At 36.9% G+C, this 15,095-nt stretch overlaps 2 protein-coding genes and 1 long non-coding RNA gene across 8 annotated transcripts in view; 2 read left to right on the top strand and 1 right to left on the bottom strand.

Annotated features, from left to right (window-relative positions):
• Nucleotides 1–15,095, top strand: part of LOC145774829 (uncharacterized) — a 395,287-nt gene that overhangs the window by 273,537 nt on the left and 106,655 nt on the right. The window lies entirely within an intron of this gene.
• Nucleotides 4,255–13,775, top strand: LOC145777492 (uncharacterized). The gene is made up of 4 exons (XM_082588876.1): nt 4,255–4,500; nt 5,114–5,436; nt 5,819–5,953; nt 12,826–13,775. The coding sequence occupies exons 1-4, from the start codon at nt 4,337–4,339 to the stop codon at nt 13,773–13,775; spliced, it is 1,572 nt and encodes a 523-aa protein (XP_082445002.1). The 5' UTR covers nt 4,255–4,336.
• Nucleotides 8,796–10,357, bottom strand: LOC145782598 (uncharacterized). Its single transcript, XR_014290851.1, has 3 exons — nt 10,229–10,357; nt 9,462–9,583; nt 8,796–9,017 (listed from the first exon to the last, which is right to left on the bottom strand). It is a non-coding gene; the product is annotated as an uncharacterized LOC145782598 (long non-coding RNA).

Genomic DNA, 15,095 nt, shown 5'->3' with positions numbered 1-15,095 from the left:
CACACGTTTTTGAGAATTCTGAATTTGATTCTTTGAGGTCGGTAGTGGTCTGTTTTTTGCAAGCAAGTGATGAATCCTCATGATGTGTAATTTTATTATATTAGATGGTATTCCTTACATATGAGTACAAGCAATAACGTGGTGGTTCTCCTTTTAAGAGACTTAGCTGAAAACTAATTGCTACCCTACTGACTGAGAGATGATTTTTAAGCTTATGATTTTCATGCTAACTTAAATATGTTTCTAGCTGTTGCAGTGGCAAGTACTATTATTACTTCACTATCTGGTACAAACAGGTTATTTTAAGCATAGATTGTAGTCATGGTCATCCCTTGACTAGTATTCCGCCTACCATTCTGATTATTTTCATCAATTATTAAGTTATAGAATTGTAGAATACCAGCATAGTTAAGTCAAACTTCCATTGGAAAAGCATGCAGTACATCAAAACAGCAATAATTAGAATATTAGGCACAGCAATATTAGTAAAGTAGCATCATGTACACCGGTGTATTTTTTCTACAGAATACCAGCATCAGTATGCTTAAGGTAACTAAACATAAAATGTTTATCAGCAATAAACATGTGTTAGGGTGGGTACCGTACCGTTTCCCCAGTTCTGCTAAACTTCCTAATAATTTTGTAAACTTTGGGTCAGCAATGTTGCCTTTCACCTATCAGGCTACATACCTAAGAAGTTTTACTTCAGTAGACTATACTTTTTTTGAAGGTTCTCATAATGGTAAAGTGATTTTTTTTGTTATACTGTAGTCAACTTATGTTTAATTGCAAGCTTTTAACTGTTTTTTACGGTTGAACTAGCCTATCAATGTCGCTGTGCAACAATAGCAATATCAAGTGAATTTAAGCGTTACCGTACAGTTAGGCTACACACTACAAGATAAAAACAGCGATGCTAGCACTTCTAATAATGATTTAATGTACCGGTATGTTATATCACTAGCCTATCAGTTACTTTACATGAATTTATTAGGTTAATAATTTGGAAGTGGCTATTTTTCCACACTTGATGCCATGATTACAATCAGGTGTTGCCAGAGTTGGGATTAAAGTTAGGAAGGGTTAAGGACTAAGGTAAGGGTTAGAGTCAGGGTTGTCGGTATTTTACCCAACCCAAAAAAAACACTTAAAAAAATCCATAAAAAAACCAGAGCATCATATTTGTCCAATTTCTATCAGAAAAATGAAGGCAGTGGCTATTTGACCGGCGACGGTCTTTGAATCTGAAACACTATTGGACCGGTCATGACGTCACTATACAGTCACTTTTTTTCTTTTTCTCTTTCAAAGCAAAAGACGAGAAGAGCATATATATACAAGTTCTACATTCGACAATTACACCATATAATGTAAATATAGCCACAGCCTTATAATTTTTGCTTAATGTTTAAATAAATATATTTATTTAATGTAATCAAATATAGTTATTACTATCTGAAGCCTTTACAAATTGTTTCACCTAACGGATCATCAGAAGGTCTGTAAAAACATGTAAACAGTGAAGAATCGATAATTCTGAAAAGATATTAAATATTACAACTGTAATTTAATCTGCCAAAAAAAATCTCTAAACCTGTACTTCCTGAGGAGATATTAAATATTACAACTGTAATTTAATCTGCAAAAAAAACCTCTAAACCTGAATTCCTGAAAAGATATTAAATATTATAACCGTAATCCAATCTGCAGAAAAAACTCCAGAACTACTAAGGACAGCCTCCATCCGCCACGATAAAGTTTCAATCAATTTGTTCCAATGGAAACCAAGCAACTGATGGCAACATCTATGACATCACAAAGAAGCAAAATGCTTGTTATGATCGGCGCATCCTGTAGTAATCTGAACAGAATGAACAAAAATTGTTTTTAAACCTGTAAAAATTAAATGAGATTTACAACCTGTAAAAATGAAATGAAATTCAATTTTTTCAAAATTATAACCTGTAAAAATCCCAAGGAATTGTGATGATGTAACCTGTAGTGTCCTGAACAAATGAAATAAAATCTGTTTATAAACCTGTAAAAATTAAATGAGATTTATAGCCTGTAAAAATCAAATGAAATTTTAAAAACCTGTGAAAATCAAAATCAAAAGGAATTTATTTTATTTTGAAGTACTTGAGTTTAAATTTGTTTCTATGACGACATTTGCCGACCAGTTCCGAACGCTTGTTCAAAAGGTGGCCACTATCAGCCTTCAGAATGGCCAGCTTTTCAGCCAAACATAGGCCACAATTGTTACGACCACCACCACTATAAGGCCGAGCACAGCTGTGGATGGACCAAGTTATTCTAGGATCAACACCCTTGTCCTTAAGGTCCCAAACTGCCTTAGATAGTTCGGTACTGTTTCGTTTAGACCTATCCATGAAGGTACATTTATGGTTGGAAAAACGTTTTTTAAAAGTAGTTTCACAACAACCAATGTAATTAAGAACCTTCGGGCTGTTATCAATGGTAGCTTTGTAAACAATGGCCTTTTGCAAGCATTGCCCATTCAAAGGACATTCTAGCCTCACCCTACAATTGCAACCAGGCTGCGATGGTATATTATCAGCCTGCAATATTGCTTTATTGTGGGAGGATATGACGCTTGCAACATTCGGAGTACAACTGTAGCTCAGCTTAATAGTATTACGGTTGAATATTTTGTGCAATCTATGATGGGGTGGAAAGTGTATGGAAACAAGTTTGAAAAATTCCTTACCAATATTGCTATCAACCTGCAAGCTGAAAGGAGGGTTAAACCATAAAATTTTACGGCTTCTTTTCCTAGATGTTCGTAAGTTATTAGCAGGGTTGTAGCAAACTCTCTCCGCAAAACCACTTTTCAAAAGGGCATCGTTATAAACAGATGCGGTCTTATCAAATTCATTTTGGCCAAATGATGTGGCGGACAATCGCTTTGAAATCATAGTCGGGATTTGTCTCTTAATGTTGGGTGGGTGATTGGACTGGGCATGGATGTAAATTGGATCATTATTGGGTTTTCTATAAGGCCAGAATTTACCAGATAGCAAATTCAAAGTTAATGTAAAAATATAATTGTATATATATTCAATTAAGGATAGTGCTGTTATGCCAGTGTTTAGATACCATGGTGTTTACTTGCTGTGTTCCAAAATGTAAAACTGGATATAAAACAACTAAACCAACCACCACTGAAAAAATCGCATTGTTCAAATTTCCAGCTGATACAATTCTACAACAAAAGTGGATTAGAGCAATTCCTCGTCGAGATTGGAATCCAACAGTAAAACATAGAGTGTGTGCAAAACATTTCAATAATGATGATTTCATTACCACTTCTCATGATACAAAAAAGAGTCGAAAGATTACTCGCAAATCTGACAAACTCCAACGAATACGTTTGAAACCTACGGCTGTTCCACATGTTTTTCTGTGTCTTCCTAAGTATTTATCTACGCCTGGGATCCCATCTCGACCTGCATCAGCTTCTGCATCAGCAAGACTTAACTTAGAAAATGCAGCAATAACAAAAATGAGTGAAGATCTGTTACAACAGGAAACATTTAATGATTTTGCATCATTCCAGCAGAAAATAAAGGATGAACCATTGATAAGTGGGTACATTGCAATAAATAAGGACAATTGTATGCAATTTCATTACATGAAATGCTCAGAAAACTTCGTTGATGCTCCACAGTTGCTGGCGTCAGTAATTATAACTGATAATATGGAAATTAAAGCATATGTTCATTCTGCTCTTGTACCGAAATCTGCTTACAAACACTTGTTGAGATCTGAGTACCTTCAGTCAACATCAGAATTATCTAATCTACTTGCATTATGCAAATCTATCTGTGATGAAACCGGAAATTCAAGCCATTGTCAGTACATTCCCTTGGCAGTATCACTGTTAGAATGTTATATTTCTGCTGAAACAGTCGCTGATAAAGAATTACCAGCGGACTGTTTACCACTTATCAAATTTGTTGTAGAACAACTTAAATTAATATCATTGCCTAAAAATGGACGCCGTTACTCTGTTGAAACTTTAACCACCGCATTTTTATGGCAACTTACGAGCACTGCATTGTACAGAAGGCTCCAGAATTTGCTTATTTTGCCAACAGTGGGTCATCTTCGAAAGTTGTCTGCATCTACCTCTGTTGAGACGAGGGCAGTTGACATGAGTTATTTATTTCAAAGAAGTGAAAACTTGAAAGATCATGAACGAACTGTAGTTTTACTCGTAGATGAAGTGTACACTGCTCAACGAGTTGAATACTGTAATGGTTCATTTATTGGATTAACAGAGGAAGGCCTACCAGCGAAAACAGTTCTAGTGTTCATGGTGCAATCAATCTACGGGAAATTCAAAGATGTTGTGTGTCTGATTCCAGTTAGTAAACTTGACACAAATTTGCTGAGCACATGGTTTCACAGAGTCATGCATGCAATCAATGAGATTTTCTTTGTTGTAGCTGTATGTGCAGATAATCATGTTTGCAACAGGTAAGCTAAAATATGTTCTTACATTGATACATGTGCATGTGCAGCATTTAAGAAATTGTTGTTTAGGCAATTGACAGTTTTGGTGTGCAAGAAATTAGCTTGCTTTGGCAGCTAATGACAGTTAGTTGTCGCTAATCTCACCATACTCTTTGTCTTTAATGTCAATGTACAGTTTGAAATTTTTTGATAAAAATGAGTTAACTTGGTAACATTTTTTCTTTATAAAAACCTATGAGCAACTCACATTTGTTTCCGGCTTTGTCCAAAAGTGAGCTTGTTAGTGACACTGCATTTGTATCATATATACATAATGTATATACAGTATGTGAAAGGATTTGGAGTTTTAAATAACAAATGTGGAGTTAAAGAGTTTAATTTCATCTAGAATTTCTATCCTGTAGAGTGTGATGTTAATATGGTATGATTCCAGTGTGGTTTGGCATTTTAGCTTTGTCAAAGCAGTGTGTTGCACTGCTTTTAATATTTGGTGCATACATAGCATCATCCGGTGATTACAGTTATAAGCATAATTTTAATGCTCCTTTACTCTGTGTGGGTTAGTTTGTTGTGTTATGGTAATTTATAAACTGTACTAATTACTGTATATTTTTAGGAAACTGTTTGTGGATCTTTGTGATGGGAAGTTGTCACACAGCATTGATCACCCAACACGGAATGGAGAACGCTTGTTCATTTTATTCGATTTTACACACAACTTTAAAAACATATACAACAACTTTATTAACAGGAAAATAATGTATCTTCCCACTGTTGGCCATGAAGAAATATTGGGTGAAGCCTGTTGTGCTGAATTTTCACACATCAAGAAGCTGTATGCTCTTGAAGAAAATAAGACTCTGAAAATAGCCCACAGCTTGAAGAAAGTATCGTTGAATCCAAGCAGTATAGCCCGAACTTCACCTCAACATGCTCTGGGTAAGTAAATATGTTTGTTATACCTTGGTTACCTGCTTATTTCATTAATAATTATATTAACAAATTTTATATTGTACATAGACATAACTTAATGTATTGTTAGTTAAAATAGCGGTTACTGTGTTATACAGTCCAAGTGCTGTATTTCCATAAAAACAGCAAAGTTTTGCAAGATAACATCTTAATGTCAAGCCTTCTTGGTAAATGACAACCTCTGGTTATATGAACAGGTTTGTGCTCTTTTCACTGCTTGATTTATTATTGAATGACTATATAATTATTATTTAGTTAATCATTAAATTCCTTATCCATTAAGTTTGTTGTGAACAATTTAAAAGAGCTTCATGAATGAAAGTATATTATACCATAATGTACTTTCCAGGTGTATTCAGTGAATCCACTGCCAGAGGTTTGGAATACTATGCCAGCACCTACCCTCCATTCATGCAGACTGCTCGGTACGTGAAATTTGTGAACAACATATGGAAAATCATGTCAGTAAAAGCACCATATAAAGGTAAGTCTTGTTTCTGAATTAAATAGGTACTGTCGCTAAGAACAGTCACACAGTAGTTATGGTTTTAAAAGCATTTTTTTAATCCGGCCAGAACTCAAAATCCAGGTCTGGTATATCCCTATTAGTGTCTACTAAAGCAGTGGTTCCCAACTCGTTTTTAAGGCGACCCATTTTAAAAAAAAATTCAGTTCGGTAAAATCTTACGACCCAAGCAAATTGTCGTAATATTTTAAAAGCCATACAAGATTGTGTTGCCAAAAAACAGCACTACAAAAGCAGTAACTTTTTCCGAAAATAATATGTTTATCAAATCACTAATGAGATAGTTGTGCTGGCTTGCTGTCAGTGAGTTTTTGAAATCGAGGCGTTATTTTGCTTAGGCATAGCCGCATGTCGGCTTTAACTTCCAGCCAGTTTCGCTGTTCAGTTTTCAATACACACATGGCGCTAAATCCAATCTTACAAAGCCAAGTTGTTGCAAATGGAATCTGTTTTTGAATCCCAAAAGTGGATGTTTGCAGAATCTTTGGGGTACCGGTATTTGTCTTTGAAGGACGCAAAAGAAATACGGTTTGCTACTTCTGTCGTTATGTCCATAAACTGTTCTGCAACATGGATGGAAAGTTGAGGCAGATCTTTTCAAACAAATGGATCAATTATCCAATCATTTTGGTTAGGTGTAAGAGATTCTCCATAGTAGTGCACAAACTTTTTGGCAAACTGTTCCAGGTGTCTAATTATCGTTTGCTTAATATCAACTTCATTGCCACAGATATATTGCGTTAGCTGAGGAAATATATCGTACTCATCTCTGGTGACATAACTTTTCCAGAATATGAGTTTTTTGTGGTAAGCAGAAACTTTTGCGGCGCGATCAATCACCGTAAAACCGTTGCCTTGCATATATAAATTTAGAGAATTCAGAGAGTCAAATATATCGGCAAGGTAAGCAACTTTTGCCTTGAAATCTTCTTGCAAAAACTCCTCGGCTAATCCCACACAGTTCTGTTGCCTCAGGAAGATAGCAATCTCCTCTCGCAAATTACAAACTCGCTTCAGGACACGACCAGGACCTCGTGACAACTATCGCACTTCTGTGTGCAACAGCAATGCTTGATAATAATCAGAATCCACAAAGACGAAAACAAATGCCGATTTAGTGGACTTGTTTTGATGAAGTTTACACACTTCACATCATTCAACACTTCGTTCAGCTCTTAAGACAGCTTTTTTGCAGCAAAGGTCTCTCTGTGGAGAAAGCAATAAGTCCATACAGCACTTGGGGCTTTGTCTTTGATGCGTTTTACCACACCAGACTATGCGTGGTCCAACGTGTGGAAAACTTTATCATAGTTTGTCCGACATAGCGTTCGTGACATATAGTGCACGTTACAATATATATCCCGTAACTTTGTCAAGTTAATTTATGTTTGAGACTGAAATTTTTGTTGGGTTTACATTTAATAATAGGCTAATAATAACAATAATAAAAGCGAAAATTGTTAAAACTTCTTGCACTACGATCATGCTACAAAGCTTTCCGATGTCTCGACATAAAACGCTTCATGACTTGTGTTTATATTTTCCAGTTTTGTGATCAATCTCTTCACGTTTTAATTTTTTTTTATTGTTATTTTTTTTCGTCCAAGATGCAATATGCCTGAAAAACAAGCGACCCAACAAAATTATCAGGCGACCCAACCCGCACAACAACGTGTCGTTGGTCCAACGTTAGACCATCGGAAACGTCCCGTGGGCCCTCCGTTGGTTTCCGACGTTGGCGCGTAACAAATTTGGCCAGCGGGCCACCTTGGGCGAATCGTCAGTCACAAAAATCGGTTGGTTAAACGTCGATCCCCCGGTGGCACACTGTTGGCCAACCCTTTCCCGACCATTTGCCACCTGCGACCAACCTGCGACCAAACGCTTTCGTTGGTTCGACGTGGGATCCACGACGCAATTTACAACTGTCCTCACTGTGGCGAAAAAAGGCTTGGCTAATCGTAGACCCAACGTTGATGCACTGTTGGCCAACCCTTTCCCGACCATTTGCCACCTGCGACCAACCTGACGACCAAACGCTTTCGTCGGTTCGACGTGGAATCCACGACGCAATTTACAACTGTCCTCACTGTGGCGAAAAAAGGCTTGGCTAATCGTAGACCCAACGTTGATGCACTGTTGGCCAACCCTTTCCCGACCATTTGCCACCTACGATCAAACGCTTTCGTCGGTTCGACGTGGAATCCATGACGCAATTTACAACTATCCTCACTGTGGCAAAAAAAATGCTTGGCTAATCGTAGACCCAACTTTGGTGCACTGTTGGCCAACCTGACGACCAAACGCTTTCGTTGGTTCGACGTGGGATCCACGACGCAATTTAGCCTACAACTATCCTCACTGTGGCAAAAAAGAGTTGTTTAATCGTAGAACCAACGTTAGTGCACTGTTGGCCAACCTACGACCAAACGCTTTCGTTGGGTCGACGTGGAAGACGCAATTTACTATCATCCCCTCTGGCGAAAACGATTTGGTTACTCGTGGGCCTAGCGTTGGCCATCATTTGCTAATTTACGACCAAACGCTCACGTTTTGCTCTGACAAGGGTTAGACATTACGACCTCACCAAACCGAAAACGTTTCTTAACTTTGACCACATGGTGGCATGTTGTTAACTCACTTTTTTCGAGTTAATCTGTGCTGAAAATGATGACCACGAAGACGTGGGATCGAGGCCTCAATTCGCAGTAAACCTTATCACTTACCATACTAGCATTCCACTCGGTATAACATTGCTAGAAAAGGCACTCATACAAGCAAAGAGTAGGACAGATGGCAGTTAAGTTTGTTTTTATTTCTAACCATCACAGCAAAAACAAAGAACATGCTAAATATAACAGCGGTCTAGAAAAGGGCATGAGGCAAATTAAATCAAATTTCCTGTCTTCCTCTTCTCAAACTTCTCAGTCCTCATCTCTTGCGTATTTCAGCCAGTCTGAAATAGCGGCATGGATATTTGAATTTGTTGCTGTGGACAAGTTATGGGTTCTTCGTACTCCATCTAAAAATAATAATGTCATTGGGATAAATTGCCAATAGCTGGTCCAAACCAATATGTCTAGTGGAAAAGGTTGGTTGCTGAAGCCACGTAACTAACTCTAACAAGCAACTTTTTCCCATAAAGCAATGAACTAATCACACTGAAAAAGTTCTGAAAGTATCTCCCATGGATAAACTCAGAATTACATTGATTACAACAGTCTGGAAAAGAAAATGAGAATTATCCTGCTACAAATAAACTTTGAAATCATTTCTTCAAAGATTTTGCGAATTACTTCTATTACAAATACAAAATTATGATTTTTCGTCACTGTAATAAACACCTTTTTCATGCAACCTTGCATTAAATTAACTACAGAAGCTTTGTCTGTAGTTATTATTCATTAAAAACTGAGAGTTTGTTGAAAAAGAAACATAAGGTAAAGGGGTAAATGCTTAAGCTGACCATGCTTGTGCTTGTAGTGAAAAAGGATTATCGAAATCTGATGTAGCCTCATCATCATCCGTCATCACCATCATCCATCATCATCAGCCTATTCCTCACAAATAGAGCAAGTTTTCATCGACCTGAATATTCAAAACAATTTACTTTAAAATGTGAAAATGACCTTAATGACCTAACAAAAACTTGACCCAATAATTTAGTGTTTTTTTAGATTTTTTGTTAAAACTAATTGCTTTTAATCAATTAGATCGTACCAAAATTGCAAAATTGCGATACAAGACAGTAGTCTGAGCCACAAAACTGGCGACATAAAAATAAACAAATTATTGAGGGTGAGCTTTTTTTATCAATGTAGGAGGAAACATTTTGCTTATTAGTGTCCATTTAAAACAAACTGACTTAAAATAAGTAATGGTATTGAATTGACTTTTCATTGATCTATTAAACAAGCGTCTGGAACCTTTTCGTTACTTTCAGAATCCTTACAAAAAACGCACCGCGCAAGCTTGCTACAAAAAGTTGACTTCATCGAAAAAACAGGAGATAAGCTATTTAGTATTATCGAAACTAACACAAAAATCAATGCACTGCACAGTACACACCCAGGTGTGTCCTAAAATCTAAATTTATGAATAATTATGTATCGGTATTGCATTATAATTAATTATAGTAGGCTACTACATTGAACTAATTGAACCATCTCATGCTTTATCAAAAATGCTAACAACAATAAAAACAGCGATATGCAGTACCTAGTATACACTCACCAATGCTTTTCCAGGCGACTAATGATAGTATTCGAGGCTGGAGCTTGTAGGCTTAAAATCTTTCGCAATTTCATTGGTTGGACCTTGCTGACATACCAAAGCACCGCAATATTATCTTTGTAATTCGTACAAGCCCTCAAGCCGTCACAGCTCACTGTGAATAAATTTGAAAGCAGGGCAGCATGGGAAAAAAATGAAAAAAGAAGAGGATGACCTAATTAACACCAATGCATGACCTAATTAACAAAAAGCTGTTTATTGCCAGCCAGCAAAGCATGCTTTTGTATCAACATTTGTGAACGTTGAATCAATGAAAATCAATTTCTGCTCTGTTGTCCAGGTGAATCTAGTAGTTAAACTTAATTCAATTCAATCAAACTTTGGATTTAATTAAACCACAATTCTATTTGGGTTAAATCACTGGCGAACAAAATCAGGCATTTTACATTGATTCAACATCTTCAAACATTGGATGAATGTGAAAAAATTGGACTTTGCTTTTCAATAGAAACTTTTAGGTCGAAACGAAATACTTCGAAAATTCGAAGCAAACGAGATGAGAACAACAAGTTTTGTGGCTAAAGGAAGTAATTTGTATTGAACACTCGAAAGTCTGAATGGTTGAGAAATAGTTTTGCCCACCACAAACATTCATATGATCATTTGTAGGCTACTTTATGGGGGATATTTGCGGTTACTGTAAAAACATGATGAAATCATTTTTTTGGTCCAAATTAAATTATTTTATTTTGATGTAGTTAATTCTAGTCAAACGTTAAATACGGCAGATGTAGGCTAACGAAAATCCTTATCCTCAAACAAGACAAAATTTTTGCATTTTGAGTTTTCTTGGTTGTATTTTCAACAAAATATTATTTTTATATGAATTTTTGGCGACGGCTTATATTTCATTTTCAAAAATTTCCGATATCCAACCGATTTACTGACTTATAAACTATTGAAAAGCTGTAAAAACGTTTATCAAAAGATGAATTTCTTTAATCAAATTTATGCAGCATTTGGTCATGCAACATTTTAATATAGGCTATTTGTATGAGTGATTGTAACACTTTGTTTCGTGAGACTTGTGTTTTCTCTCATTGAAAACTATTTGATTCAATTGCGCAGGCTAAGCATTTTGAATTCTATGGACTTTGAGTCTGATTGCAAATAAATAAATAAAATTAAGATTTTTTGGCAAAAGGTTTGCTCACAACCGAATGCCCACGGCGACGAACGCGCTGTGGGAATGGCTCAACGCCGCGTCAACAAACTATTTTTTACATAGCGTTTTTGTTAGAATAAACCTTTGTTCACTTTAATTTCGTCAAATTGTAGCATATACTGGCCAATACTTCGAATTATTTTGTTGTGAATACGAAAAATGATATTTGTTGTAGAAAGGTTGATTCACAACCGAATGCCCACGGCGACGAACGCGCTGTGGGGCCCACCATTGGCTCAACGTCGCGTCAACAAAATATTTTTTACATAGCGTTTTTGTTAGAATAAACCTTTGTTCACTTTAATTTCGTCAAATTGTAGCATATACTGGCCAATGCTTCGAATTATTTTGTTGTGAATACGAAAAATGATATTTGTTGTAGAAAGGTTGATTCACAACCGAATGCCCACGGCGACAAACGCGCTGTGGGGCCCACCATTGGCTCAACGTCGCTTCAACAAAATATTTTTTATATAGCGTTTTTGTTAGAATAAACCTTTGTTCACTTTAATTTCGTCAAATTGTAACATATACTGGCCAATGGTTCGAATTATTTTGTTGTGAATACGAAAAATGATATTTGTTGTAGAAAGGTTGGTTCACAACCGAATGCCCACGGCGACGAACGCGCTGTGGGGTCCACCATTGGCACAACGTCGCGTCAACAACTATATTAGTCATATTAAATTTTTGTTGAAATGAACTTTAAAAATTCTTCATTTCACAGAATTATAATACATACTTGCCATATCTCTTAATTCGTTTGCCAGAAACACCAAAATTGAGATTTATTCTCAAAAGGTTGGCTGACAACCGAATGCCCACGGTGACGTACGTGACGTTGGTTCTTCGTTGGTTCAACGTTGTGTTAACAACCTATTTATGATATTGACGTTTGTTGAAATAAAAATTTATAAAAGCTTCAATTCACAGAATTGTAATGGGTACTTTTCATTATGTAAGATTATTTCACCCGGAATATCAAAATAAACAATCGGTGGCTGGAGGTTGGTTTTCAACTGAATGCCCACGACGACAAATGCGACGTTGGCCCACCATTGTCTTAGCATTGTGTCCACAACCAAGTTTTACACAATATATATTTGGTAAAAAAAATGTTTTATGTGGTTTATATCACCAAATTATAACATGTTGTACCCTTTTTTACTGATTCTTTGTCCAGTTAAAGAAATAATGTTAGTTGGCAAATGGTTGTTTTGCGGCGAAAAGCCGACCGCGACGTTCGCGACCGTTGGCCAACGATCAGCCGACATTGTTTGCTGTGCGGGAACTTTGGGTCGCGACCCATGAGTTGGGAACCACTGTACTAAAGTATACTATACACAAAATAATACTGGTTATGCTTTGGTAGATTTAAGAAAAAGAGACCAAATGTACATGGCGATGAAGGTAGTAGATGGTGAAAATCATGCAGCATTGGCATACTTGCAAGAAGCAACACAACTCTTGAAAGAATGGCAAGCATCTCATAGATCTGGACTTACAACCGAAACTTTCACAGCGTGCATACAAACTATGGGGGCACTCCCTGAATTAACTCGGTATTTGCAAGATAAACACAGCTTCCAGTATGTTCTGTCTGGCAAACTAATGTCGGATCCTCTTGAAGCGCGTTTTGGCTGGTACAGGCAAGTCAATGGTGGAAACTTTTTTATGTCTCTCAAGCAGCTTCTGTTAGCTGAAAAAAAGATTCGTTGTTTGAGCCTAATGCAGCAAGAAGCTCTGCTTGCTGCATCTCGCAGTAAGTCAAATATGTGTGACACTGATGTATCAATTGGCGATGCCGGCATCGCTGAAGATCCAACCTGGCTCTCAGAGTTTTTATCATCAATTTGCTTGGATGATATATCTACCAGTGATGCTGCTGTGACCTACTTCGTCAGTGGGTATATTGGACGGAGCATTGTTCGACGAAGAAAATGTGCTCTGTGTAAGGAATTGTTGGTGTCTTGCAGGGATCCACCTTCACTTCAGGATTCCATACCTGAGGAATATAAAACGATATTTGAAATGGCAGATCGAGGAGGCCTCTCAAGCCCAACAGAATTTTGTTTTGCAGTCACAACACTCGCAGTGCAGTGCTACACAGCCATTGCTGCAAATGAAGCAATAATGCAAGAGCTCCTCACTAAGAAAAACCAGCGATCTATTTTTGTTGAAGCTACTTCCATCACAGCAAGTACGTCTCCGACATTTTGCACTTTAACTGGTGTAAAATGCTCTGCAAAGCACTTGAATTTTGATTTGATTGTGCAAAGTGCTTTTAATTGCTTTGCAAAAAAACGAGTTAAAACGATTTAACTGCCGCCCAAGTGCTGAAGGGCCATCTTCAAAAACCCTGCGTAAGATACGGAAGCTTCAATCAAAAGACTAATTTGAAGTATGTTTATTTTCTTTTTTGCGTATATTTTCTGTACTGGCATATGCCTTCACATCCTCGGAAGCTGTCAATTTAAATGTTTTTTTTTTCAAATATGTGTGTTTGTGTGGTTCCTTGGAACCTATTTGCAATCATCAGTTTAAGCAGAGCTACAATAGTGGGTAGATTGCATGACCCACGTGTTACGTTGAATTCTGTTGTTTGTACTTTGTATGCTTGTGATATTTGATGCATGTTCCGTTCCTATTTGAAATTTCTGGCCTGACCCGACTGGGATACGAATCCGGTGAATAGTTACAATAACTGTTTGTACCTTTTCGGAAATGTCCAAGCATTGTTATGTTCAGGCTATCCAGTATCCACACCACCTTTGTATTTTTATTAAAGAAATGTGTCCTTTTGCTCCAAAAAGCTTGGATGTGTTAGACGTCATTATCAAATTAAAACGGTCAAGTTTTATTATAGTATCTGTATTTGAAGAAACTTTCCCTTTCGCGCATTCACATTCACGCATCATTATCGCTGCAAATCGTATTATATCCTTTTGAAACCAACTTTGCTACCGCTTATTGGTAGGCTAATATAGCCTATTTGTGATAATCTCTAAAATGTGGTCTGACGAAGTGAGTTACGTTGCCCTTAAAACATCAAAAAATAAATGTGGGTGGATCAGCGTTATGTATTGACCTCTTATAACATTAATTTAGGAGATTATTAACAAGTTTGCAGGGTTTCGAAAATCTACCCTACTAGTGTCCGGGGCAAAAACAAGTGAGCCATCCCGTACTTCAGAGATCCCTGGCTGAAACTGGTGGAAATTAACACAAATTTGTGGGAATTTTGGAGCATAGCAGAAGTTAAAAAAATTCACATCTGTATCCAGCCCTGCATCAGTGGTTTAAGCTTACACAAGTATGCAAAACTGCCAAGAATAATAACCTATCAAAGGTTTTGTTAGTCCGAGAATAAATATTGAAAACCAACCAACTAACATGGAATCATCTGGCAACACCGTTTGTTTTGCAATTTTTTATCATCAGTGGTGTAAGTGGTTGGGCTGCTATGGAAAATTTTTGATCAAAATTTGTGCTTTTATAAAATTTGGCTTGAAGTTGGTTTTGGAAGTTTACACCAAGTTATACACAAAATGTGGTACCGATATTGACATTCAAAATTTTACTTTAACCAAGTCGCTATTTCCAGCTACAGTAGCCTACAGTATTTGTTTTTGCAAAATAAAT

This window comes from Aplidium turbinatum, chromosome 1 (assembly GCF_918807975.1).
Source record: "Aplidium turbinatum chromosome 1, kaAplTurb1.1, whole genome shotgun sequence".
Taxonomy (NCBI): domain Eukaryota; kingdom Metazoa; phylum Chordata; class Ascidiacea; order Aplousobranchia; family Polyclinidae; genus Aplidium; species Aplidium turbinatum.
The sequence above is the reverse complement of the archived record's forward strand: the minus strand, read 5'-3'. Positions and strand labels throughout refer to the sequence as shown.

What these genes read in the sequence shown, in the direction of transcription:
- LOC145777492 (XM_082588876.1), top strand. Translation starts at nt 4,337, where the DNA reads ATGGTGCAATCAATCTACGGGAAATTCAAAGATGTTGTGTGTCTGATT. An exon ending in GATAATCATGTTTGCAACAG is followed by an intron (nt 4,501 to 5,113) that starts GTAAGCTAAAAT and finishes GTATATTTTTAG; the next exon opens with GAAACTGTTTGTGGATCTTT. An exon ending in AGTAAAAGCACCATATAAAG is followed by an intron (nt 5,954 to 12,825) that starts GTAAGTCTTGTT and finishes ATGCTTTGGTAG; the next exon opens with ATTTAAGAAAAAGAGACCAA.